This window comes from Felis catus, chromosome F2 (genome assembly GCF_018350175.1).
Source record: "Felis catus isolate Fca126 chromosome F2, F.catus_Fca126_mat1.0, whole genome shotgun sequence".
Classification (NCBI taxonomy): Eukaryota; Metazoa; Chordata; class Mammalia; order Carnivora; family Felidae; genus Felis; species Felis catus.
Window position 1 is genome coordinate 41,523,348 of NC_058385.1, and position 27,733 is coordinate 41,551,080.

The following is a 27,733-nucleotide window of genomic DNA, read 5'->3' on the forward strand; positions in this document are numbered from 1 at the left end:
TACCATAACCACAGCTTAAATTTATAATTTCTTCAAAAGAAGAGATTCATGTATCCAGTAAGAGAATAAACTAGCAATCTGGTATGCTTTGTTTTCTAACTAGACCCACTTTCGAGGTTGAAATTTCATTAAAAACAAACTAAAATATGTAGAAGTAGCTAGTCTATACACAGCAAGTTCTTATGTCAGGGTTTTGTTTTGTTTTTAATAAATAATCTAGGAGTCAGTATACATTTACTACTTTTTCTGCCTTATGAAAACAGAAGTTTAGGCCAAGTGTTAAGCTTTATCACTTTGTCCTTAACTCAGTGTAGGAATTTAAAAACGACCTTAACAGTTTTGCAAACATAAATAAAGTCTTAGTCACACTAAATTAAGAAAAAATCCTTAGGGATGTCTTGGAGTTAGTAAAGTGACTTTCTCATATAAATAGGTTGAAAGCGTACTTTTTCACTTAAATTGTGATGTACAAAAAGTCATTATAAAGCAACCTCTGTGTCAAAGCCCAAAGTAGGAGCTACACATTTATCTTGTTTAAAATTTCTTTGGTATTCCCCCTGTTTAGACCACAGTTTAAACACCATGTTCATTTAAGCCTTACTGGTTAAAAAATTTTATGGCAAGGCAGATGAAATAAAAAACAGATTAAAGTTCACCTTTTGTAAAAATTCAAGTTTTATAATAGCTTGCTACAGCAGCTGTAGATAAATTAGTCACCTTATTACAAAACTAAATCTTTGTAAACAAGTTTAAATTTTATTTTCAAAAACCAAATTGCACTAGTCAAGACAATATGAATTTTGAGAATCTAAAAACTAGATTCAAAGTATTGTATTAATGTCGCCTTTAAGGTGGCACTTACCTAGTCTAAAACTCCAATGATAAAATTCTTAGTTTATCACGATAACACAGTAATACTGGATCAAAAAAAAAAAAATTATGGCATAAAGCGTGGCTATCTTCTATCCAGTCACCTTGGGAATGAAGTCATCTTTGTAAACAAGTCCCGCTGTTTAAACAGCTAATGTAGGAATTTCTTCCTTAATGCCAATTTTAAGTGGTTTTTTAAAATCAAAGAATGGCAGTGAAACTTCTGAATTGGCTAGGACAGTCATAGCACTATTTTCCTGAAAACTTTAGTAGTTCAGTTCTAGGAAATTCTACCAATGGTCAATTCCAACTTGTTTGCTTAGTTAACCTTCATTAGTATTTTCCTGGTGGTTTTTCAGTGCTCTTCGGTGGTGTCATAATGCCTCCACTGCACACTGGTGACAACTGTCCCCCCTTTTGAAAGGTGTTTACATAATTTACTTCATCCTATACATGTGAAGAAATCATGCAGAGATTAACAGGTAAGGTAAAGCACTGATAGAGTAAAACAAAGTCAAACCAGACTTGGATATTAATTTGAGACTACTTAGACCTCATGAAATGGTCTCTTTATGTCTTTGCAAGCATGACTAGTCCTATTCTAGAGGTGCAACAGTTTGAACTGAATATAGCTGTATTTTTAAAAAACTCTTACTTGGACTACTGGCATTAATCTTGAGACATTCCACAAATTTTGCTGTGACATCAGTGTGCCCATTAGAGCTTTCTATCTTGTATCACTGCCCTAAAGTATTTCTAGTATCCTTATTAGTTTCAGTAACTTACTAGATATAAAATGAAAAGCCCCACAAGAAACTTACCAGCATAGCCAGATAATTTGTATGTGTCTGGATATTGTGTCTGTCTTCCATAGAAATCTTCTTAAAAATCTTCAGCTTCACAGGACTAGTACTTTTTACTACACTGGCAAAAGGCACCATCCAGTCTACACATTCAGAAATGTTGTCCCATTCCAAACCTAGATAGAGGAAAGTTAGGAAAATGTGAAGGTTACAAGAGAAATTGTCAATATATTGGCTTGTCCTTCCGATTTTAAAGATAATTTGAGAATGCTAATCTGCTTTAACTTCTTAGAACTGGATTTTGGCCTTCTAATAACTGTTCATAAGGTGACTTATTTTGTGGGAGAAAAAGACTTAGAGCTTCCTAACCCGTACCTTCTACATATGAAACTGAAGTTGTCAAAACCCAAAGAACTCTTAAAGCAGGGCAATGACCATGCTGACTGACTTCAAACGGATTTAAATTCCATTTGACCTTATTTTTTGTTTATGGATATATACTGAAGATGAGGAAGGACTTCTAACAAAAGAGAAGGTAATTGCTAACCTAATGTTTTCCATTAAAATTTTAAACTGTTTAATAGGAAGCTAAAGTTGATAATAGTCCCTTGTGAACATGTAAGAAGATAACAAAATATAGTGCCTTACCTGAGGCTTTCTTAACCACTTCAATAGAGGTAAAATGGCACAAGGCAGCGGCAGCCAGGATTCTGTACTGGAATTCTAATGAGTCGATGGCTAGAATACACAGATCTAAAAGCTAGCAAAGGAAAAAGCAAACGTACATGTAATTAGGAGGAGAAAGGATGAGTAATCAATGTTGCTACTAAAGATCAGTCAGCTATAATTTTAGAGTACTTATGATGTGGACCCATGTGCCAAGAATTGCTAAAACTACAGGGATCCAGAGATAATTTCCTTCAGAGTGGTGGCTCAAGCCAGGAAGTGAATAGACAAGGATTGTTATGATGCAGTGTGGTGTGTAGCAGTAGGAAAGGCACCTAATCCAGAGTGGGGAAGACCTGTGCTGCTTAAATCTTAAAAGACGCAGTAGCCACGAAGATTGGGAGGTAGAGAGTATTCTAGGTGTAGGGAATAGCATTTGCAAAGATAAATGAAATATTACTTTCCCTTGGAACCTCTAGTTCAGAACAAAGGAATTCCTTTCCTTCATTCCTTATTTTAAAAGGGAGAGGGGCGTAGGTAGAGAGGCACAGATTAGATCATAGATTAGCCTAGATTAGATCATAAAGGGTCTGTAAATTTAGTTCTGATTACTGAAATTATTGGAACATTTTAAATCAGGAAAGATACATTTTAAGAATGATCCTTTAGAAACATGTTCCTTTCTGTGTATCTGCTTTACTGTAATCTAAACAGTGAGATTATTTAAAAGGCAATATAATCTAGGTAATAAAGAGTATAGTAGAATTGTGTAAAAGGGCTAGATTTCAGAGGCTAAGGTAATACTGTCCATGGAATAAACAAATTATGTTTGCTCCCATTGTCCAGAAGGTAGAAACATGAGAAGAGTTAGAAATAAACAATGTAGAAATAGTAATTATTAGCTTATCAAATTTTTGTTCTCTATCAAAAAGGTATAGCTGCCTATGATAATTTAGGATGCTGGCAATTCTGACAAAAAAATAAGCCCTCATTAGAAAGTTTTACAAAATGAACCAATTCTAATTCAGTTTTAGTTCATAAGGTGTTTACTAGATTTAAAATACAAATTAAATTTCAACCTAGGTTATTTAAAACCCAACCCAAAATACCACAGTTCCTTCAGTTCCTTATGTAAGCTTTTCATATTCTACACAGAATTCAAATATAGATTTTTCTCACTTATATATGGTAGTACAGCAACCTTTAAGATACATACGAGAAGTAAGCAGGAAAGAACATTTGCTATGTTGGCCTACAAAAGCATAATTTGAAATTAGATTTTTTAAAAATGTTATAACTAATCTTAATTCTAATGTATAAAATAGGTACAGTGTGTTCAAATATGAGGATAAGATTATCATACAGAATAATTTCCTATCATACTAAAGACAGCTGGCTGCTAAATACCAAAAAGAGGTATTTAACACTCTAAACCCCTAAAGAATGAAGAGTACTCATAATACATTTAAACTGGAAGTTTAAAGTCTGTTCTCTAGAATTATTAAGCAATGTAAATACTGGGAACAGAATTTTATGCATCAGCAGTTTTGTTCTAGTCAATTAAGGAGTGATTTCATTACGATTTTTGTTGTATAATTTATTTAAGACTGTAAATGCACTAAACAGTTACAATAAACATTAGCAAATCTGCAGTGAAAATACCTGAGCTATTTGAATGAACTTTTCCTGAGAATACTGAGGTAGAAGAACTTTAGGAGCATCTTTAAGAGCATCAACTTGGAGGAAGAGATTTAGCCAGGAGATGACTGTTACAGGACAGAGTTCCCATTTTAAAGCCTGTTAATAGTATGAAAACACCTGTTAGTAAATGTAAGTATATATACACTGTAATATATAGCTAATTTACTAATAGCCCTTTAAAAGTTTTCTGCTTTAGGCCTATTTCTTCCTAGGAATTTTATTCTGACCCTTATTTTATTAAAAGTACTTGTAGATACTTCAAAATGTAAAGCTGCTTGTATTTTACAGTTTATTAATCTAGTTCCCTTTTTTATTCTCTATCTTAACTTAATAAGCTCATTGAGCCTAATATTCATTCCTTCTTTTCTCATTTCTTGCAGCCCCTGGTCTTCCAAATCTATTCTCTACTTTATTGAAACTGCCATGTTAAAATTATATTCAGTGAACAAAGCGAATTCCATTCAGATCTTCCAAAAACTGATCTAGACTTTTTCTTTCCATGATCTTTAATGGCTCCGGTCAAAATGTAAAAGTTCAAAACAAAAAAGGCAAATCTTAATGTATCATATCTTTTTCTTCATGAAGCTTTGGGACTTTATCATTTACAAGCAGTCTAAAGTAATTAGGGGAGAACAAGAGAGTATTGCAGAGAATTCCGTCTTCTCTTTACATCCTCATACTGTGCTTCACGTCTGAATCTGAGTAAGTTTATTGTTAGAACAATATCAACATACCAGCAAGGTCCCATTCTAATAGAGCTATCAATATGAATGTTTACAGACTGTAAGCATAATTTAGAAGACATAAATTTGTAATTTACAACACATAGTAAATGAAAGTCATTGTGTTTTCTTGTGTGTCCTGTATACAAAGTTATGTCCAAATTTAATAACATACTTTCTAGTAGCTAACACTTAGCCTTTACTCTAATTCAGAGCCTGATTAAACACCTTTAGGGTTTTTTTCTCCACCATTTTGCTTAATAGCCCTTTTTGGCATATAGAAAGGAAAAAAGGCAGTGAAATAATTCTCATTCTCTGTTGGAAGAGGGGAAAATCAGAATATTTGAGTGTCACTGTTGGAATTCATTGATACATACACATGGTATGGTAATTATACTTTTCAAAGCATTTCCTTAATCACTTTTAAAGCAGTATATTCTCATTATAGAAAACTTGAAAGACACAGAAAAATGGTCTACAGGTTAAATTCTCCCCCCCCCCCCCATTTATCCATACCATTGTCAATATATTGATGCATTATTAACCTCTTTGAACTGGATCTTAATGCTGAATGAAATCTGTTTTGACTACTTACAGTGTGTTCTTTGAGATTCAGTAGTTAACTGTTAAGTTACTAAAACTGCAACTAGAATCACTTAATACCTTTAATATAATAAGTTCCATTCTTAAGATATCCTCTTCACTGCAGGCACCATCAGTGACATAAGCAAACTCTTGGAGCTTAGGAGCATAGATTTCCTTTAAAATGGATTTAAAAAAAAACATTAGGTATAGTTGAGACCGAGATTAAAACAAAAAGAATTCTACAGAAACCACTTAACAGGCTTTGTTTTTAAGGACAGCTTCGGAAAGTGATTTTAAATCTTAGTAATGATATGTTTCTCAGATGTAGGAGGTAAAATTAGCCAACTACATTGAAACTTATTTTCATAGGCTTGATCTTGAATTTCAGTTAATAAACAACTAGAATATTTTAACCAGCCATTTCAGTTAAAAAATAAAAAGCCAAACTTGTTTTAAGCAAAATTGCGTAGTATATTGGCCAGACCAGAACAAGACTCTTAATGAGGTCTAGAAACTACTGAAAACCATTCCTTTACCCTAGTATAAAAGTATGGTACGTCAACATTGTGCAGTTTCGCTGACAGGTCGGTCTGAACAGTCCAGAGAACAAATAGAATGATCAGAGTAGAAGAGAGGCCTGTTACAGATGAGAACAGGCTAAAAATCAAGATTTCAGTCTAGAAAGCTACCTGAAACACACAGTTGAATTCCAGAGAAGGGCAGACTAAATATAAAATTATTCACCAAATTTGGCAGGATTGGGAGATAGCCCTTAAAGCTCAGAACAAAAATATGGAAGAAAAAAATAAATTCAAGGAAATTAAGGCATGTTTCACAGTCCTCCTCCTGCCCTCAAGATGATAAAGGTTTCAAAAATCTCAAAAGAAATTATGATAATCCAAAATATATTGTTTAAGAAAACCAGATGGAGATTGTGTGAAGGAAAACCTCAGGCAAGAAAAGAGTTGCTTTCTATCCTGGCACCGCCAGCAGACACAGATAGAGACCATTATTCTAACCCAGCAGAGCTATTTATTTCATTTGATTGGTCAGTTAGTTTTCAAAGACCATTCTATTGAATCCAAGTGCCATAATTATGTATTGGGACCACACTGGTATATTTTGTTTGGCAGAATGAGACATGGACTATTTGCCTACATTACATTTCCGGAATCTAAACCAGACACTTAGAATAGGCTCAGATACTACAAAAGGAAGTATACTTATCCCTCCATACAAATCAAGAATGTTCAAAAAATGTTTTAGGGGAAAAATAAATCCACTTATCTTAGAGTTCATATCCAAAGTTATAGGGATTGATGTGATGTAAAAAGAGTTTAAGGTAAATCTATCTGTGGATAAACTTTGAGAACTTACCTCAAGTTTGGAAGCAATGAATAATGAGGTAATTCCAATGAGCTGAAGCATATTTTTATTTATATCCTTTTGTGTCAACATAAATCTGTCAAAAAAGTCTTGTGCGAGGTAAAATGTTTCTCTATGAAGTGTGTATACTTCACATACCTAGAGAAGGATCCAAATATTTACATCATCATTTGATGAATTTCTTCAAATTAGAAAGTTAGATCCTAACATACCAGTCTTTAGAATACTTTTTTTTTGGGGGGGGGCACCTGGGTGGCTCAGTCGGTTAAGCGGCCGACTTCGGCTCAGGTCATGATCTCACGGTCCGTGAGTTCGAGCCCCGCGTCGGGCTCTGTGCTGACAGCTCAGAGCCTGGAGCCTGTTTCAGATTCTGTGTCTCCCTCACTCTGACCCTCCCCCGTTCATGCGCTGTCTCTCTCTGTCTCAAAAATTAATAAACGTTTAAAAAAAAAATTAAAAAAAAATTCTTCCTTAGAATACTTTTTTTTTTTAAATGTTTATTTTAGTGGTGGGGGGAAGCGGGTAGGAGTGGAGTGGGGGGGGTGGGTAGAGAGAGAATCCCAAGCAGGCTCTGTTGTCAGCGCCAGAGCCTGATCCAGGACTCGAACTCACAAAGTGTGAAATCAGGACCTGAGCCAAAATCCAGAGTCGGAGGCTTAACGGACTGAGCCACCCAGGTGCCCCTGAAATTTTAAGCCCAACTTTGTTTTTTAGGATACCAAAGCTGAGATTGGGCAGGGGTGAGGAGGGAGACAGATGTTAACATGTACTAATAGGATAAAAACAATCTATTACCATCCTCATTTACTAGTTTTATTGTTTTATTTTTTTGCCCACATGGACTTTATTCCCAGATTCATTTACACTTTTACTGACTATGAGCAAACTTTTCTATTAATTTCCTGTTTATTGCTGATAAATGGGTAAGTTCTCATGCTTAGTTTATATTTTTAATCCCAACAGCCCTAAATGATGGTCTTCACTGTTCTGGGCAGACCTTTAACGACAAAATAACCCTTTAATATTTTTTTAGCTTCTTTTTTCCATGTTTTACTGCATTGGCTAAGAATTTTTATAGACAAAAACTGGATGAACAACATTGGTGACATATAAAGTCTTGATCACATCCCTTGTTTCTGACTGTACTGGGAATTTCCCAAATGTTTCACTACTGTTCTTAATAATAAACAATGTCTGTCATTTCCACACTTATTATAGGCAAAGCTTTAAATTCTCAAAATAACTCCAGAAAGTGACCATTATCCCCATTTTGAGGATGAGAAAACAGGGATAGAAATACAGGAGGGTTTTGTTACTGTTTTTAATGTTCATTTATTTTGAGAAGGAGCACGTACGTGTACGAGCAGAGGAGGGGCAGAGACAGGGATCCCAAGCAGGCTTCAGGCTGTCAGTGCAGAGCCCGACGCGGGGCTCGATCTCACAAACCATGAGATCATAACCTGAGCTGAAGTTAGGAGTCAGATACATAATCGACTGAGCCACTCAGGAGCCCTGAAATACATGAGTTCTAATAATGTGTTTAGGAAATCTCTTAGTTTACTACATATTTTGAAATGAGGAATAGAAACTGAATTTCAAAAAATGTCTTTCACATCTATTGAGACTTGATGATTTTTCTCCTTTAAACTATTATGGTAACATTTAACCTATCTTTATGTTTCTAGACTGAAAAGATATACTAAGAAAAAGAATTTAATGCTCTACTGTTTATTCTACCCAGTTTTGCATATAATCCTATTTAAGGGAAAATAGCAATAAATTTGGACAGTCCAATCCAATTCAGATTGGATAAAAAGTCAATGTAACAAAAAGGAAAAAAATTAAAAATCTGTATGATTGTGTTTAGGTTGCTTCCATGATCACTAGGTACTCCCAAAAGTCAAAACCCAACCACCTTCTTGTACCCATATGATTGAAATATAATCTTGTCTTCCAGTCAGAGTAAGAGATAAGATAACCTGACTGCAAAGAACACCATTTTATAGTCCTTTTTAAAAAACTTTTCTGATAGCTTCTGAGATTTACTCTCGTGTTGTTGCACCAAAAAGCCTGGTATTTCTCCCTTAGAATGCCTCATTTCTATCTTAAACACAGGGAGACTACAGAACAAATATCCAAGGGCTGGAGGAAAATAGGTTTGTTATCAACACAAGTAAATTCTTGGAATTATCATCCAAAGAATGGGAATGGGCCTAAATAAGAGAACGTTTTGGGCATAGATCTTTAGGGACTTCAAAATCACTGTAATTCCTTTAGATTAATGGTACAGTGTATTTCTGAAAGGAATAAAAGTATATAATAAAGGGAAACAATTGAGCGTAGAGGGCTTGGTACTTCTGGATATTTAAAGCCTCCTTATTTAGGACTTAGAAATCAAGATCCCAAATCATAATTTGGATTTTGGTGACGCAGAAAAGGACTTCTGAGGGCCCTGAAGCCTAGTCCTGGTTCTTCACTTTGTATAGCAGAATGTAAAACCTTGTCAATTATATATTCTGTTCATCTTGATTATCCTCAGCACCTAGTGCCTGGTACACAGCAATACTAACAGGTACCAGGAATTCCTAATTGGGTTTGGGTTATATGGGGTGTAGTGGCTGTGTTAGGATTTTACTCTCACAAAGTAGACATTTGCCATTTTGGTACCATCAACTACAGTAAGGACCCCCAAAAATATTTGCTGCTGGCCATGAATAATATACCAAGGGCACCTGAAAAGCACATTTACATCTTAAATATTTTTCCATCCTACAGAGACAAAGGTATTAATGGAACATACCTCTAAAAGCCAGTCTAGAAGTATTGACCTCATCTGTGGTTCCAGGTCAGAATGCAGAACTTCAAAATGTTTGTCATGAACATATCTAGTCTCTTTTTTTAGCATGTTTAGCCAAACATCATTTGAGCATCCCCAACTATGGAAAGGGGTAGAAAAGAATCACTATGTGACCTACATAATATACAACATAAATTTTCAGACACTGAAATCCAACTTTCAATTAGAACTTGAAAGGAGCTCTTTAGAAACCAGTTCTTTAGCATGAAAAAACAGAGGCTTGAAATTATACAGCAAGAACTTAGACTAGACTTCAAGAGTACTTTCCCCAGAGCAACACTGAAATTTTAAATATTTAAGCATATAATCCCAGTAGAGACAAATCTCATCATCTCCAAACAGATCATCAATAGTAGAATCACCTAGTGGTGGTAGCTGGCAGAGTATAGTGAAGGGGCAGGTTGGCAAATTTAAATGTCTTAGTCCACTAATTTGCATATAGAGCCAAATAATACTACACTATGTGCTTTGTATAAGCTGTACCTCTTAGTCATATTCATCAACTAAAAAACATAGACCTTACTAAGCTTGGCAGGAAGTAAATACGGTTGATACATCAAATGAAAATGTCGTATGTTAAAATGCTTCCATCTTAATTTAGAAAAATCATTTAAACTCCATTTAAAAGGTGTTCAGCACCCCTCCCCCACTCATGCTCTGTCTCGCTCCAAGCTCTCAAAATAAATGTTAAAAAAAGTTTTTTTTTTTTTTAGTTGGGGGGGCACCTGGGTGGCTCAGTTGGTTAAGTGACTGACTGCGGCTCAGGTCATGATCTCAGTTTGTGAGTTCGAGCCCCGCATCAGGCTCTGTGCTGACAGCTCAGAGCCTGGAGCCTACTTCAGATTCTGTGTCTCCCCTTCTCCCTACCCCTCCCCTGCTCATGCTGTGTCTGTCTCTCAATAATAAATAAACGTCACAAAAATTTTTGTTGTTGTTGTTTTTAAAAAAAAAAAGGGTGCCTGGGTGGCTTGGTCAATTAGGCGACCGACTTCGGTTCAGGTCATGATCTCACAGTCCAGGAGTTCAAGTTCCATGACAGGCTCTGTGCTGACAGCTCAGAGCCAGGAGCCTGCTTTGGATTCTGTGTCTTCCCCTGTCTCTGCCTGCCCCTCCCCCACTTGTGCTCTGTCTTCTGTGTCTCAAAAATAAATGTTAAAAAAAATTTTTTAAAGGTGTTCAGCTCTTCTAATGAGGCTTGCGGTATTCAAAGAAATGAAAATAAATTTAAAAAATCAGTATTTTAAATACCCATATCCTTTGTGAACAGCAAAGTATTCTCAAAATAATACATGCATAAATATCAGAGCAATTTTTGTATGTTTTTATAGTGAAGGCAAAATAGGACTCAAAATAGTACAATATATTAAATTAGTACAATTTTAATTGACATTAAATTCAAAAAAAATATTCTTACCTTAAATCAGGCAAAGGTGAAGGATTAATAAAAAGATTTTTAAATCTGTAATTTGTAAATCTGGAGAAGTCACTTGTTCCTATTTCTTTGTGGGGTGTTTCAATGATTATACAAGGACTGATCCCTCCAGATAATACAGGTGGCCAACAATTCTGTCATTAAAGAAAAATTTGTGCAATAGAAAATCACCTTTTTGTCTTGGATCTTTCATAAATAGAAGCTAATATCTCTAAACCGACTATAGTTCTTCCCAAACACCATCGTTAACATTGCTGATAATCTAGCTGACATTTTATAAATAAGCCATACAGCTCCTACTGATCTTCAAACAGTTTAACAGGTGGGGTGTTTTAGAGAACAATATAATTCTGAAAATACAAGACATTCGGCATTGGGGGAGGAGAGGAATAAAAATTCATCTGTGGCCACTTATCACTTTCAAGATTAAAAAACTGAAATTCTTCCCTTTTTACAATAGTAGCAAGGGCACCTTGTTTTATAAAAAGCTCCTCCCTCATCCCTACCCCCCAACCCTTTAAGCCTGCTCCCATACTTCAGAGTACTATAAGGCAAAACCTTAAAAATGGAATCAACCAAAGTCAATTACTTTAATATTTAAAGGACCCTTTCCCCAACCAATGCTGGTTTCAAAGAGAACCACGTCTCTAGTGTTCTCTGTACCACACACAGAATAGGTAGCAAAGGGCTGGGTGCCAGTCTGTCAGTGACTTCACATCCCATTTATGCCCAAAGGAGCAGCTATTAGGACCCTCCACTAGCCAGAGAGGGAACAAAGAGCAGTACATTGGACAGATTAGGCGGGCCCTGGTGCACCAGGCGATTCCAAGAGGGAGGGATTTACAAAGAGGAACCAGCTGCTTCAAGGCAAACTTATTCTGCAGCTGTAGTAGGATTTAGGCACATACAAACCACCTAAAGATCAGCACCTTCCTGCTGACCTCGGGTCATTCAGAGTAAGAGTGTCAGAGGTATCTTTCTGTTGCACAGCAATAACGCATTCAATTTTTATTTGTCCTGCATTCGTTTCACCCAACTCCCCCCCCCCCCCAGTCCAGTTCTGCATTACCCTAATCTCATACTGATGTCTCTTGGTGACCTCCTCTTTTCTTTTTTTGACATCCTGGAAAATAGAAAAGACCACTCACTGTTAAGCTAAAGTCCCAGCAAAGAAGTTCTTCTCCTCCCTCTCCCCTTAACTCACCTGGGCTGTTTTTCTCTTCTTGGCCTGAATTATCTGGGCTTCTGGAGGGGAATCCGTCTGGCTGGGCTGGGGTTGCTGCTGCTGCTTAGCTTGTAAACGGCTACTACAGTGAATTTTTTAAAAGGAAATTTTATAAGTCAAGAGTTTCCAACGCAGCAGCTAACTTTTAAACACATCTACAAGACAAATAATGTTACCTGCGTCTTGACATTCTCTTCTTTCAGGTGTGTGAAAGCTCTGGAGAGGAGAGAGGAAAAATGAGAGTCAAATATATTGTCACCCATATTCTCCCAGGTGCCAGTCAGATGCTCATTCAGGGGTTGCAGCTGAGTCCTTCAGGAGGTGGCCTGAGTCATTTCACCGTGCTGTCTTACGCACTACAATGGTTACTTCACGGGACTAATTTTGGACACATGCCTGCGTCTCAACTGAACGTACAGTCGGGACGCGAGTGTCTTTGAGAATTTACAAAGCACCCCCAGCAAGGAGGGAGGTCTCCCCCAAATGGGTCTTTTCTGCGCCCTCCATCCTCTCTCCCGTAACCCCTAGAAGGGCCTGGGCAGCGCCCCCACGTCCCCCCCTTCCATCCTGGACAAGCAGCGGAGAGAGAGGGGGTTGTGGAGGCGAAACGCTGTGGAGAAGCCGGTTCCGCGCCAATTTGGAGAGCGGCGGTGGCGGGGAAGCAGGGGGAGGAGGGAACTGAGACTTGTGTCACGTCCTTCAGTCTCCTTTCCCTCCTTCCCAGCCCCACTGGGCCCTGCCTGTCGCTTGGAGGGGCACTGGGACCCCGACTCCAGATAAGGGCTGGGAGCGAAGGAAAGGGAGTTAAAGAAAGGGGAAAACTGGGCTGGTCGGGGAGGTTTTCTCTCCGCGAAGGGGACCCAGACCCCGATCCTCTATCACGCGGTAGAGCTCCCCTAACGAGGGTGGGAGGGAGAAGCCCCTGCAATGAGGGTATTTTCCTTGGCCTCCCCTTCGGGCAGCCCTCCACCCCCGCCACTTCCCCGGCCCCCTGCCAAAGATCCTGACAGGAACGGAACGCGGGGAGCCATCCTCCCGACCCCCCAGCCGCCTAATTCTCAGCCTTCCCATATTTCCTCCCGCAGGCTCCCGCCCGCGGGAAGAATCGGCCCTGGGGGCTTTCTCTCCTCCCTCACTCCTCCCTACGCCCAGCAGCTCCTCACCGCTAGACCCGCTACCGCTCCTCTCAGCTGGCGCCGGCGCCAACCCAATATATAGGCCAGGCCGGGCCCGCCCCGCACGCATGCGCCTCAGACTGACACCTCCGGACTGCGCGCTCCCCTCTCCCGCGCGCCCGCCCCGCAGGCCCGCGCGCCGCGCCCTGCTCTCAGTCCGCGCCCGCCCACCCCGAGAGGCCAGGGCCCGCTAGCCTAGGCCCTCAGTTCGCGTTCACCTGCTCTCCACTTCACCTGCCTGCGATGCCTGGCGGCGGGAGGGAGTCTCTCAGAGGCCCCTCCTCCAAGGTTCGGCTCCCCACCGCCCTGCTTCCGCGTCTCCCGCCAGTAGTTTCCAGTTCCCTCCCGCCCTCAACTCCCGGATCCCGTCGGTGTCGGGCAGCGGCTCAATCCCGGTTTACGACCAGGTGGAGGCGACATGGGTGAGCACAGAGTAGCCAGGAAGTGGCCATCCTGTGGTGCTCTGGGGCTGTCCCGCTAAGTGCTCAAGGAACCCGGTTATTGCGGACGAGACGCCGGGACCAGGAGGACCCGCCCCTGAGGGAGGAGCGCCACTTTGGCTGCCGAACTGGCCAATGGGAGGCGAGGACGGCAGCACAACGTGGAGAGGCTGCAGAATGTAAACACAGCCCGGCGCAAGGCTAGCCACGTGTGTCTCCGCGCCGCCCGTCGGGTCTGGGACCACCGTGGCCAGCCGAGGCACCCCAGGACAGCCAAAATCAGGGATGCCTGTCTTGCACTTTGCTCCAGCCCGCCGACGGAGGAGGTTCGTATCAACCCTGTTTTCCCGCTCCCTGCTCCGCCAACCCGGGTGCCTCCCGGGGGTGGGTCTCTCTGCACTCCGCCGCCCTGCCTCTGCCAGGCGGATTCCCACTGCGAAGTCCCCGCGCGCAGGAAACGCTCGCGCTAGGCTTCACCGTCCCTTCCTGTCCTCCGGACCTGCAGTTCCGGGGTTCCCCAAAAGTAAAATGTGTCTCAAGAGCAGGGCCGGGGGCGGGATTCCACCCCACAGCTCTCTGGGGTCTGACCGGGAAAACTGCCCCACCACGTGCCCGCCCGGGGCCCGCCCGGCCGGCCCCGCCCCGCCGCCGCCAGCGCGCCCTGCGGAGCCCGCGCGAGTTGCCCGCGCGGGAGGGAGCCGCCCGCCTCCGTACTATAATGGCAGGAGGCGGGCCCGACGCGTTTCGTTCTCTTCCCACCTACCCCCATGGCTAAACCTGGGGGAACCCTCGTTGCCCTTATTACCGCCCCGCTCCATCGCGACCCAAGACTGGACATCTCCCAGCAGGACATGCCGTTGATACTTCGCAAACAGGTTTTGCGGCGGGAGCAGTGGGGCGGGGACGCCTACGGGAACAAAGACCCCCTCGGTGGAGGAGCCGAGCTCAGGCTCCCTGGAACTCGCGGCAGCTCGGGCCGGACGCTGAGCGACCAGGTTGGGTGCTTTGCCCTGGCCCGGCGCGAGCCGCCGGGGTAGGGCCGGGGAGACCCAGGTGCCGAGGCTGGCGCTGCGGCGCGGCCCAGGCGGGAGCCCTTCCCGAGATGCACCAGGAGGCGGCGGCCGGGACCGACCCGGGACCCCTCCCGCACCCCCGCCCCGCGCCCTTTGTGCCGCTCCGCCTGTTCGGCGGAGCCTGGAAATAACGGCTGCTCTGCGGGGTTTTGGGCCCGCAAGGCCAACTCTTTTTCACGCTTTCCTTTTGGGTTCTTACTCATGCGACAGCCTTGGGACCCCGGCAAAGTAATTCTTTTTCTCCCGTCTTTATGCCTGAGGAAATAGTAAGAGTCTTTCTTGCCTCAGGTGCCATAGAATTAGGAGAGGCCCAGAATCTTGTCAGTGCCCAGAAGCTTGATACCATTTATAATGCTTCTGATGGCGCTCTCGTTAGGGGAGGAGTTGCCTCCCTTTCGCAGTCACCTCAAAACACTTTCGGTGTAAAGCTTAGAGATAGTAAGAAAGGGGAGGTCTTCCAACAAGTGTGTTACCTTGACATACGAAAACTGGTGTGGCCTAAATGAATGAATTTGATAAAATGTACAGAAAACTAGGTACATCGATTAATATTTGTAGGATTAACTTTGGTGTATGTATTGTATGCTCAACCCTGGGCTAATTAATATATTACCTGTAAACAAGACTGTAATTAGAAGTGTACTTTGGTCAGTGCCCTTGACTAGGAAGTGAATAGAGTGCAGTCATAGTAAAGGAGAAATTAGAAGCCATCTCAAGACTGCTTTGTCTGGAAACCAACAGGGTGAATTCTGCCATGTTACAAGTACCTGACCAATAGTTAAGTGGGATTAAAAAGAACGTGAGTTTACCTTTCAGATGGATCCAGATTCCAGCCCTGCTCTGTTGCAAGCTACTGAATTCCTCTGAGCATGGATTTTCTCTGGAAAAGATAGAAGGCACCCATTTCAAGGCTCTTTTTAAAGGTTACGTTTGATAATGTATTAGAGACCCTCTCTTGTGTATGTGACTGTCACAGAGCACATGCTCAGTGCTCTTTGCTCACCTGCCCACCTCCCTTACTCGTTTACACCTGTAGAAATTGAGTTTGAAGGATCCTGAATAACACAGAAAGCTGAATTATAAAATTGCTGTTTTCCAGAGTTTTGTTCATATAGTTGTCCTTTTAGGTAGTTACTTTAGACATCGTCTTTTTTTTTTTTTTTTTTTTCTTTTAGTTTTATTAACTTAATCTCTACACTCAAGGGGGGCTTGAACTCAGGACCCTGAGATCAAGAGTCCCACACTCTTCTGACTGAGTCAGCCAGGCCCCATAGACATCATCTTTCAATATGTTATCTTTGTTTCATATTTTTACACATTCCTTTAGCTCCCTCTTTTCCCACTGACCCTAGTTTTAAAATTCACTTTGAAGTATATGAAATTCTTTCATACATACATGTAATAATTTTAGAAATTTTGGCATTTTCTAAAGTATTTTCCCCCATGGTTCATGCAAAGTTAAAATACCATAGTAAATAAAGTAGTGGCCTCTACAGTGCTTTCATTTTCAGGAAAAAACAGGGAGAAAACAAAGGTTTTTAGAAGCACAAGTTTAAAAAAATCAGGCCCAGCCCACTTATTTCTTGCTTCTATGCCTTTCTTTGCCGTACCGTCTGTGAAACCTTCCCAAATCCCTGTCTCTGTGCTCTTCAGTTCTGCTCACCTCACAGGACAATAATTACCTATGAAAATGTCTTTTATCTCCAACTAGTCCTTGAATTTTGTTTTGTTCATCTTTTTCTAGGAGCTACCCAGCAGTTCAGAGGCATACAAAGAGGACCTTGGTGAATACTGAATTGAGTTATGCATAGGATATCCCATTATAGAACTTTAATTCTCTAAGGCTAGAGTGATGGATGGCAGAATTGTTCCCAATGAATAATAAGGTTTTTTAAAAATTAATCAACTCTTTTTTAGAAGTTTTTAGATTCAGGGGCACCTGGGTGGCTTGGTGGGTTAAGTGTATGACTTCATGATCTGGTATCTGTGAGAGTAGACAGAGAGAGCCTGGCTCTGTGAGAGCTGCCGTTGGCTACCCACTAGAGGTCTGGGGGGAGAAGAGAGGCATCTTAAGGTGTGGAAGCTAGAGCCCTTTAGAGATGGTCGGTTCAGGTCTGCAAGATTTGTGATACTCCACAGTGCAGAGAAAGAACAGGGATAAACAGGGCAGTATTAGAAATCCAGAAGCTCTAGGTTGAGGTTGAAGTTGGCAGGTGGATGCAGGGTGGATCATCCTGCTCGGGGCCAGACACTGTTCCTGTTAACTACTGGGGACATGGCAATTAAGAAATCGCCCCTATCTGTAAGAGCTCATATATCTACTGGGGTGGGGGACAGAATAAATGTGTAGCAAATAATTATCATTAAGCAATATAGAAAAGAAAAAAACAGAATATGACAGAGGAGACTATTAAGCTGTAGGAGGTAGGAAGTGATCTGGGAAGGACTCAGGAGGTGACATTTTATCCATTTCAGTAATTCAACAAACACTAGGACACGGTAGTGAAGCAAAAATTACTGCCCCCTTGGAGCTTAATTCTAGTTGTGTGTGTGTGTGTGTGTGGGCAGGGGTGGGGGAATAGAAAACAAACACGTAGCAGTAATAAGAAGTCAGAAAAATAAAAACAGCATAAGGGATGTGATGTGAGTTGCTACATTAGATACAAGTTCAGTGAACACTTCTTGGTGTGACATTTGATCTGAGAACTGTGAAGTGAGAGAACCAGCCATGCAGGTAAGGAGGAAGAACATTCCAGGCAGGGGAACAGGAAGTCCAGGAGACCTTGGCTTATTTAATGGAAAAGGAAGTGAGTGTGGCTGGAATGTAGTGAGAGAGGGAGGAAAGGCAGCATTTTAAATGCTCCCATTTAAAAATGACCCATGGGACTGCTGTGTGGAGAAGAGACTCCAGCAGGGAGAGGAGTGAGTGGACTGGAGTGACCCAGGTGAGAGCTAGTGACAGCTTGGAACAGGCTAGGGTGGCAAGGTGATGAAAGGTGGTTGCATTCAGGATGTATATTGAAAGTATAGCAGAAAGGATGTAGTGATGGATTTGATGAATGGGACAGGGACAGCTCAAGGGTGAACAGCTAGCTGAGTGACTGTCATTTACTGGTGCTGGGCTGGGTAGATGAAGGGAGGAGCAGTTTTAGGGCAGGATGAAATCAGGAGTTGGACAGGTTAAATGTTAAAATTTTCCCCTGCATTTTACTATGAAATTTAAAAATATCCATTAAAGTTGAAAGGAATTTATAATGAATAGCCATATGCCCACCACCTAAATCCCATCAATATTTGGCTGTGCTTACTTTATCACAGATTCTTTCCGTCTGTCCGTACCTCTATCCATCCATTATTCCACCTTATTTTTTCATGCATTTCCAACAAAACTGGAGCTATCAGTATACTTCCCCTCAAATACTTTAGTATGCATACACAGCATTAGCAGAATTCAATATTTGTTTAGTTTTTTTGAGATAAAACTTACTGTCAATGAAAAGTACAAATGCTAACTATACATTCTTAATGGATACACTTGTGTTACACAAACTCCTGTCAAGTTATAAAACATTACCATCATCCCCCGGAAGCTTCCTTTCCCTGGCAATGCCCATTTCCACCTACCACCATTAGGGAGCCACTGTTGTGATTTTTTTCCACCATAGATTGGTTTTACTAGTTCTGTAATAGAACTTCGTATTATATATAAATTGTATTATATGTGTATAAATACATACACATATGGAATCACACATGTATATTAATTTTTTTTTAATTTACATCCAAATTAGCATATAGTGCAACAATGACTTCAGGAGTAGATTCCTTAGTTCCCCTTACCCATTTAGCCCATCCCCCTCCCACAACCCCTCCAGCAACCCTGTTTGTTCTCCATATTTATGAGTCTCTTCTGTTTTGTCCCCATTTTTATATTATTTTTGTTTTCCTTCTCTTACGCTCATCTGTTTTGTCTCTTAAAGTCCTCATATGAGTGAACTCATGATTTTTGTCTTTCTCTAATTTCACTTAGCATAATACCCTCCAGTTCCATCCACATAGTTGCAAATGGCAAGATTTCATTCTTTTTGATTGCTGACTAATAATCCGTTGCATGTATGTACCACATCTTCTTTATCCATTCATCCATCGATGGACATTTGGGCTCTTTCCATACTTTGGCTATTGTTGATAGTGCTGCTATAAACATGGGGGTGCATGTGTCCCTTGGAAAAAGCACATCTGTATCCCTTGGGTAAATGCCTAGTAGTGCAATTGCTGGCTCGTAGGGTAGCTCTATTTTTAGTTTTTTGAGGAATCTCCATATTGTTTTCCAGAGTGGCTGCACTAGCTTGCATTCCCAACACACATATATATTTTTGAGTGACTCCTTTCATTTAACACGTTTTTGACTTTCATCCATGCTACTGCATATATCATTACTTTCTTTTTATTGCTGAGTAGTATTCCACTGTATCTATACACCAGTTTATTTTTTATTTTTTGGCTGTTACAAATAAAGGTGCTGTGAGTGAACACTTTTTTGTGGACAAACATATTCATTCCTTTTGGGTATATACCTAAGATTGGAATTTTGGGGTCATAGAGTAGGTATATATTTTAGTTTTATTTAAAAAACAAAAATAACGGGGTGGCTGAGTGACTCAGTTAAGCATCTGACTCTTGATTTCGGCTCAGGTCATGATCCCAGTGTCATGGGATCAAGTCCCATGCTTAAGATTCTCTTTCTCTCCCTCTGCCCCTCTCCCCTGCTCGTGCTTTCTCTCAAAATAAAATATAAAATAAATAAAATAACCAACTTGTGATGAGCACTGGTGTTGTATGTAACTGTTGAATCAATTCTACACCTGAAATATTACACAGTATGTTAACTAGCTGGAATTTAAATAAAAACTTGAAAAAAACAAAAACGAAATCTGTCAGACCTTTTTTGAAAGGTCCATCTACAAAAGAATGGGTAAATACATTGTGGTATAGTCCTATTATGGAATACTGTGTTGTAGTTAAAATGAAGTAGAACCACATGTATCAACATGGATAAGTTTCAAAAATATAATGTTTGGGAAAAAAGTAAATTGTAACATTCGGTATGATACCATTTATATAAAGTTCAAAAGCATGTGAAACAAATATTACATATAGTTATTGATACATACTTAGAATAGCATAAAAGCATATTTTGCAAAAATAATCATTGATTTTTACTATCCAAAGGTAATAGTACCTTGGGATGGGGCAGGAAGATGAACGGGATCATATCAATCTCTGTACTTTCTGGTTCTCTGATTTCTAACTTTGTCTAAGGAGCTTCTCCTGAAGTATTTATCTCATTTACCCCTTCACCCCTGGCCTGTACTTCTGTACTAGTTAAGATTGGGCAGAATCAGGATTCAGGAAACAGGAGCTGCTCACTCGGCTTCTGAGCCCCCTCTGGTGGCAGCATGGTGCTGGAGGGGCCCCAGGAGGCCCCAGCGGGGCAGGTCCTGGCGGAGGCCGCCCCTGACCTGCCCGCTACCACAGCCTCCAGATGACTTCCAGCCCTTCCTTCCCACCTACTTCCTAAACTTAGGTCTGTGATCTGGCCCAAGCTCTCCACCCAACCCCAAGTACAAACCCTCTTAAAATCGAGCTGTATCTTAAAATGTTTTGTTCCATTCGGTTTTTTTTTTTTTCTTCAGGGACTCTCAGTTTACATTTGTGCGATTTCCTTTGTCTTCTCTATCATGCCTTCTCTAATGATTTTATTTATTTCTATTTTATCTTCTTCACTTTTCTTTGTTTTCCACAGTGTCCTTTAGCGTGATGCCTCTTCTCTCTTGTGTTTCTTGTAATGTGGTTTCTGAAACGTGTTTTTCTTATTTTCTAAATCTACCAGTTCCTGTTTCAAGTCTTCCTGTTGTCTGTGGCCCTCTACTGCCCGACCATCCCTTCCTTGAGTTATTTCTGCCCCTCAGCTTCTTGCATGGCCACAGCCTGGTTACATGTTTTAAATGTTATAGTAGGATATTGGTTAAATTTTTCTTCTGCTTTTTGGCAACATTTTCCTGATGAGTTTTCATAGTCTGCGGGAAAGTTTTGCTACTCCCTTTCAGATTTTTTTCTGACAGTACCTTTGTACAGATGTTTTTTCTTACGGTGCCTCTGACTGGATGTTGAGTTACAACTTTTTATCATTTATTTTTACATGCGTTGGATTTTTCAAAACCAGCGATTTGCAAGAGAATGCTGGTGCCTGGAGTGAGGAAGCCTTCCTCCACAGGCTGTCTTCATTTCTCAGCTCAAGGGCTCCCTCCGGTGTTCCCACAGAGATGTCCACTTTCTTTACTACATGGTGCCTCTGTAGCTGGGCTTCCTCTTTATTTAGGATCCCAGCCTGGCTCAGGAGGCCTCCTACGACCGGCTCCTTCCCCTGATGGAGCCCCTGACAACGAGGGCCCTGCCCTTCCGGCCAGCACGCTCCTCGCTCTTTCCTAACTTGCACCTGTGAGCCCTCCAGGCACTTGATTTTTTTCTTCCTCCTCCTTCCTTGTCCTGCTCATGGCAGTTCCCAGCCAGACTGGGTCCTCTCCTCCTGGGGTTGAATTTTCACTGCGGATTGCTGGGACCTGCACCACCCGGACCTCCATGCGGTTTCTGGTCTTCCCTGTGGCACAGCTGGCAAACCACATGTTGTAGTTCACTCTGCTGGTTCAGGGGTGACGCCACACACAATATGAAGTTTGGGACCTTTCTCATTTCCTCATTTCTCTGAAGATGTAAGTTTGTAGAGGAGTTTCACACCTTCATGCTTGTTGCTGAATGGTTTTCAGGAGAATTGCAAAGACTCTGAACAAAGCTGTCAACATGCCCCTGTCAGGCTGCTCTGGAGCCGATGGGCAAGCATTCAGAGCCCTCCACAGTCTGGTTGTCCTCCCAGCTCTCTGGTGTGACCACTGCTCCAGCCAAACTGGTCTACCTACCATCTCGGGAACTCATCGTGCAAATTTCTTTCTCTGTGTTCCTGCTTTTTCCATGGCTGCAGTGTTCCCTTCAGGGGCCTCTGTATGGTAGCTGTTGTTTTGGTGACTCCGCCAGCATGCATTTCTCCCTCTCCCTTTCTTCTGCTATCAGAACCTACCCACCGTCCACCAACAGGGATAGGTGTACGATACGAGCTTGTTAATCATGGTGTCCCTTCCGTGGGCAACAGTTGTTTCAGGGAGAGTTGAATGGTCCAAGCAGGGCCAGAGTCCCTCCCTGAATTTTCTTTCCCTGAGAGCCAGCTGATCTCTTGCTCCAAGGTCACTGTATCAAGCAGTGTTCATTTGGAGGAACACCCCATCGGCAGTATGAAAGGCTGTGGTGACAGTAGAGCAGAGAGAGAGAGTTTTCTGAAGTCCTGGATCCACTCTGAGGTTCCTAATAACATAAACCAGTCTATTACAGTCTATTACAGGTTAGCATAAGAAACTGAGTCAGTTTTATCACGTGCAACTGAAAGCACCTTTGTTAACTATCATCCTGGTGCTTTTACCTATTTTAACACACAACACACTGTTTAGTAATTATAATTGCATGGTTACTGTATTTGTCCGTATCCCCCCTGTAAGCCCTTTATTACAGGACCCACACTTGTTCACCATTGGGTGCCCAGTACCTAGCATTGTGCCTGGCCAGCATTTGGCAGTCAATAGATATTCAACTGAAATTACATTTCTGCCTTTCTTAATTCCTCCCATCACTCAAAGTCTTAGAGTCCAAGTCATTTGTGGAGCCTTCCACATCAAGTGAGAGAATCCATGTAAAATGTCCAGCACTGTGTGCAGCACTGATGTGTGAGCAAGCTCTCATCAGAGCTGCATCCTTCTTGCCCCTAATTCCTTGAGTCGGAAGTAATATCTCCCTCCTTTATCTCATTTAATCCAGTGCTTATACTGGAGTTATTTGCATTTTTCTTTTAAATTTTCAAATATTATAAATGCCAAGAAGCAAGGACCTGGCACGGTGCCTCATACAAAAGAATCTCCAGTTGTAGAATATCCAGCTGAATGCATAATGATCAATACTTTAGAGGTGACATAGAAGCTGGTGGTCTGTTATTAGCTATGGGAGTCCTCATGTTAAGTGAGCCATGGGGTAGATCCAGAGGACCCTGAAAAAAGGGGAAAGCTGAATCATGCGTTTGCAGAATGTATGGATGAATGCTGTTTAAAAATCTAATTAAGCTGTGACAACTGACCATGGCTGAAAAATAGCTGTGATTATTCCCTATCCCCAACACCTCACTACTTGGTAAAGACTGTTAACTTGTCCAAACTGAATACTTGGAATTAGAAATGAGGCACAAGGGAAGTGTAAGTCAGAGTTCATAATGCCTTCAGTTCTGATAAGGGGAAACTGAATGTTGCCAAGAGGCTGGAAGCTCTGGGTCCAGAACTAGGTTTCCTACCTCTCACAATTGGCCTCATACCTTTCTTTGGCTGTATATTCCATATGTGGTTAGTATAGTCTGACCGGTTAAACCTTCTGATAGAATGTAAACTCCAAAAGGCCAGGGACTTGGTCTGTGTTGTTCAGTGTTCAGTCTCCCAATACCTGAAACAGTGTCCGATCACTATGGGGCCGTAGGAGGAACTCTGTTGAATTCGTCTCTCTACTGGAGACATTTACTGGCTATATACTGGATACAGCTTTTTTACCTTTTATGTACCTTGCTGAAATATTTATGTGCACAGATTGCCTTATCTGATCCAGATGTTAAAAGAACTTTCACATCCAAGTCCCGTGATGTCAGTGAATTCCAGTATCTTATTCACTAAGGTAACTCTAGTGCCCCAAACACTCTGTCAGTATTTATGGAATGAATGATTTAAGTATTTGTTGAGTGAAGCTTAAATTGAGCAAAGAAACGGAAGTGAGTGGCTCAGATTTAGTAAGAACACTGTACTACATTTGTCTGAACAGTGTTAGAGTTTACAAATGCTCTCATAAATACCCCCTCATTTGAGTCTTGCAACAGTCCTTGAAGCTTTATTTGGTAAGTTTTATAGATGAGCAAAAAGGCTCAGAGGAATCAAAGGGATTGTCTAAGATGGCATAGCTTGCAGGTTGGAACTGAACCCAAGACTTGACTCCAAGTTTTCTGATCGTTCTGCTTTTTCATGGAGACCAATAGAAGGTGAGACAAGGGTAATAGAAAACAACATTTTATAATTGGAACTGTAGAATCTTGGAAATGGAAGTGGCCTTGTACATCAACATTTCCGAAATCCTCCCTCATTTTTCAAAATAGGAAAGTAAGATTCAGAGAGGTCCTGTGATGTATCCAAAGGGACACCTCCAGCTGAAGAAGGAATTACACCTTAGCTGGCTCCTCCCCTTACTGCCTCTGGTTTGTCCTCAGGTTTCACTCTCAGCTGGAGAGAATGGATGGAGCTTGCAGGAGGCCAAGCTGCCCTCTGCTTCCCTGCATCAGAGCCCCTGGATGCCTCTGGAACTCCAGCCCCTCTGGAAGCCTCCAGCTCTGACAGGAGTGTGGCCCTGGCTGAAGGTTCTTCTGTCTCCCTCTTTCTGTCATTTCTTTTTCCTTCTTTCTTAATTACCTTGCAGGTGAAGGGTGAGAATTGTGGAAGAGGCATCTAGCCAAGGTTCCCTGCTCCCTCCCCTGGTTTTGATAAAGGTTGCCGAGAGTTAGTAAAAGTAACCTCATTTCACTCTCCATTTATTTACTGGCTTTGAACTGTTCACAACTCCTAACCTACTTTTGTTTTTCTTTCTTTCTCTGATGCCCTCTGCTGTAGACCCTGCATACTGAGGGTTTGCGTTGCCTGGAATCTAATGGAATCTTGCCTCTGTCCAGTAGGAGTGACTTTACCAGGCCTTAGAGAAGATAATTCCATTGATTGGCCTTGTACGTCACTCTTTATGAGTGAGAACCTGACAAACAAGAGCACAAGCCTCAATCTTACCAGTAATCAGAGAAATGCAATGAAATGCCATTTTTCAACCATCCAATAGGCCAAAAAAAAAAAAAAAAAAGATAATATTTTGTGCTGGCAAGAGGGTGAGAAAATGAGCACTCAGATATTGCTGCTGTAAACATGAATTGCTATATCTTTTGGGAATGCAGCCTACTATCTATTAAAAAAAATACAGAGATTACATTCAGCAGTGTTATTTTTGTTCATTCATCCTGTGGATATCAATGTTCCAGTTTGTAAGGTCATGTGTTCAAGAAAGTTTACCACAGCATTATTTATAATGGCAAAAGCCTAAACACAATTTGAATTTCTGTCAGGAAGTGTGGTTTATCTGTAGTACAGAATATGTCGTGCAATTATTTTTTAAAAACGGAATTAGGCTTCCTTGTGTGGACTAAGAAAGCTGTGTTATCATGTGAGTATAGTAGTAATAGTTGCAGACTAATATTAATGAAATGGTCTTACATTTTGGGGAAAATAAATCTTCATATGTGTGTCTACATGATTACATGAGTATGGAGAAAGAAGTGACAGGATACCATCTCAGCTAGACTTGTTACAACAAACATGCATTGATACTGTGATTTTTTTTTTTAATAAAGTGAAAAAATATGAGAGAATGAGTTTGAGAGATAGAAACTAGATTATAACCCATCTGTCTATCCCTTACAACTTGTGAGAGCTTTGGTCAGTTACCTAACCTCAGTCCTCATCTGTAAAAAGGAAATAATATCTACCTCAGTGTGTTTGGTTAAAGGACGTGTACAAAGCATGTCTCACATTGTAATCCTTCTGTTTCTTCTTCCTTCTACACGAGCAGTTTGGAGTAGAATATTAGAACACACATAAAATGTGTTGGCAATGTTACCAGGCTGTATTATCCCAATGTTCTCAACTTGACATGGGCTTACCAAAGAGGTGGATTAGTGCTTCTCTGGGAAAAAATATCCAGGTGATAATCTCTCTTTCCCTCCTTAATCCTTACAGAAACAAAATAAGAGTAATGCATGATGTTGCCTTGGCCCTCTGGGGGTTATTTACCTGGAACCTCAGTCAGTAACCCAGGTGAGAAGTAGGAAGGGGTGAAGGCCTCTGAATAGCCAAAACAGATGTTCTAAAGTTCAAGCTCTTACTGGATCATTTATTCTTATTTTAGACAACCCCAATAAGCTTTTCCAGCCCTAACACATTAGTGAGGACGCTATGACAGGCAGCACCCTGACAGCAGCCAGGAGGGACAGCTGGTCTGAGCCCAGGGGTGCCTGGAAGATCCAAGGACTGTGCAAGCTGGATGGTCTGGAGCCAGGTCCTGTATTCACAATGCGTAACTTATCTTCATGGTGGTGATGCTGAATTATTGGGGAGAAATTAATTCATGCTTGACATAATATTTTTAAAATTCTTCATTTACTTAAATAATCTCTGTACCCACCATGGGGCTCAAACTCATGACCCAGAGATCAAGAGTTGCATGCTCTTCCTGCTGAGCCAGCCAGGCGCTCCTCATCCTTTATATGATCTTATAAATGCCCTAATTAGAGTGTAATGCAGTCCAGAAGTATTACCACCAGAGATGATTAAACTTTTTCAGCTTTGCTGCTTAAAAGGTAAGTTTTGGGGGTGTCTGGGTGGGCCAGTTGGTTGAGTGTCCGACTTTAGCTCAGGTCATGATATCATCGTTTGAGGGTTCGAGCCCCATATCGGTCTCTGTGCTGACAGCTCAGAGCCTGGAACCCACTTGTGCTCTGTCTCTCCCTGTCTCTCAAAAATAAATGTAAAAAAATAAAATAAAAAGTAAGTTTTGGTTTCCTATTCGTGACAGAATATAACAGAGGTCTTTATACTGTGAGGGCAAGATAGAAAGCTGCATAGTCAAGAGTGACAGGCATTAGAGATTGTTCAAAAAGGATATTGACCTGGAATAATGGAATGATTTCCTACAAATGAGTTATTTGCTTTTTTGCTAAAATACAGTCCACAATCTATAATCCAAAATCCTTGGGACCTGGGGGGTTTTGGAACTCAAAATTTTTTCAGATCTCTTGAAAGGTAGCATGTATATAACATTGTATGTTATATAATAGCCCCAGCAGGGTTTAACTCAGCAAATCATAATCAAACATACTAATACTTCTACAGTGAAACATCCATTAGGACAAATAGTATGTAGTTTATTTAAATAATAAACCAGTAAATGAAACAGTGGGATAAAAAGATTGTAAATACTCTAATGTTATTTTTTTTTTAATTGTTTAATGTTTATTCATTTTTTAGAGAGAGAGAGAGACTGAGCATAAGTAGGGGAGAAACAGAGCACACAGAATCCAAAGCAGGCTCCAGGCTCTGAGCTGTCAGCACAGAGCCCGACGTGGGGCTGAAACTCATGAACTGCAAGATCGTGACCTGAGCTGAAGCTGGGTGCTTAACCGACTGAGCCACACAGGCGCTCCTAATACTCTTATTTCTTTTTTAAATTTTTTTTTTCAACGTTTATTTATTTTTGGGACAGAGAGAGACAGAGCATGAGCGGGGGAGGGGCAGAGAGAGGGGGAGACACAGAATCGGAAACAGGCTCCAGGTTCTGAGCCATCAGCCCAGAGCCCGACGCGGGGCTCGAACTCACGGACCGCGAGATCGTGACCTGGCTGAAGTCGGACGCTTAACCGACTGCGCCACCCAGGCGCCCCCTAATACTCTTATTTCTAAGAAAACATTTTATAAGTCTTTTAAATATGCCAGTTCAGATTCAGCTAAATATGCCTGTACATGTGCAAACCATGAACATCTGTTACCTCTGGTTGTCTGAGCATCCAGAGGAGAG

The 27,733-nt window shown here is 41.3% G+C and overlaps 1 protein-coding gene and 2 long non-coding RNA genes across 8 annotated transcripts; 2 read left to right on the plus strand and 1 right to left on the minus strand.

Moving 5' to 3' along the window:
• Positions 1-734: 734 nt before the first annotated feature.
• Positions 735-15,842, minus strand: CCNE2 (cyclin E2). 6 transcript variants are annotated; one of them, XM_045049498.1, is made up of 12 exons: positions 15,745-15,842; positions 12,424-12,463; positions 12,227-12,329; positions 12,092-12,145; positions 11,005-11,156; positions 9,534-9,669; positions 6,725-6,871; positions 5,426-5,521; positions 4,002-4,136; positions 2,322-2,433; positions 1,692-1,849; positions 735-1,317 (listed from the first exon to the last, which is right to left on the minus strand). In XM_045049498.1, exons 2-12 carry the CDS (start codon positions 12,435-12,437, stop codon positions 1,204-1,206), a joined length of 1,221 nt encoding a protein of 406 aa, XP_044905433.1. In that variant the 5' UTR covers positions 12,438-12,463; positions 15,745-15,842; the 3' UTR covers positions 735-1,203. The 6 variants fall into 6 exon arrangements, with proteins under 6 accessions (XP_044905433.1, XP_044905434.1, XP_044905436.1 ...); XM_045049499.1 differs by lacking the exon at positions 15,745-15,842 and adding an exon at positions 14,668-14,856; XM_045049501.1 differs by lacking the exon at positions 15,745-15,842 and adding an exon at positions 13,657-13,793 and having other exon boundaries at positions 12,227-12,326.
• LOC123382998 lies at positions 14,054-25,684 on the plus strand. The gene is made up of 2 exons (XR_006592150.1): positions 14,054-14,188; positions 24,336-25,684. It is a non-coding gene; the product is annotated as an uncharacterized LOC123382998 (long non-coding RNA).
• LOC123382997 lies at positions 14,867-16,035 on the plus strand. Its single transcript, XR_006592149.1, has 2 exons — positions 14,867-15,163; positions 15,752-16,035. It is a non-coding gene; the product is annotated as an uncharacterized LOC123382997 (long non-coding RNA).
• Positions 25,685-27,733: the final 2,049 nt, after the last annotated feature.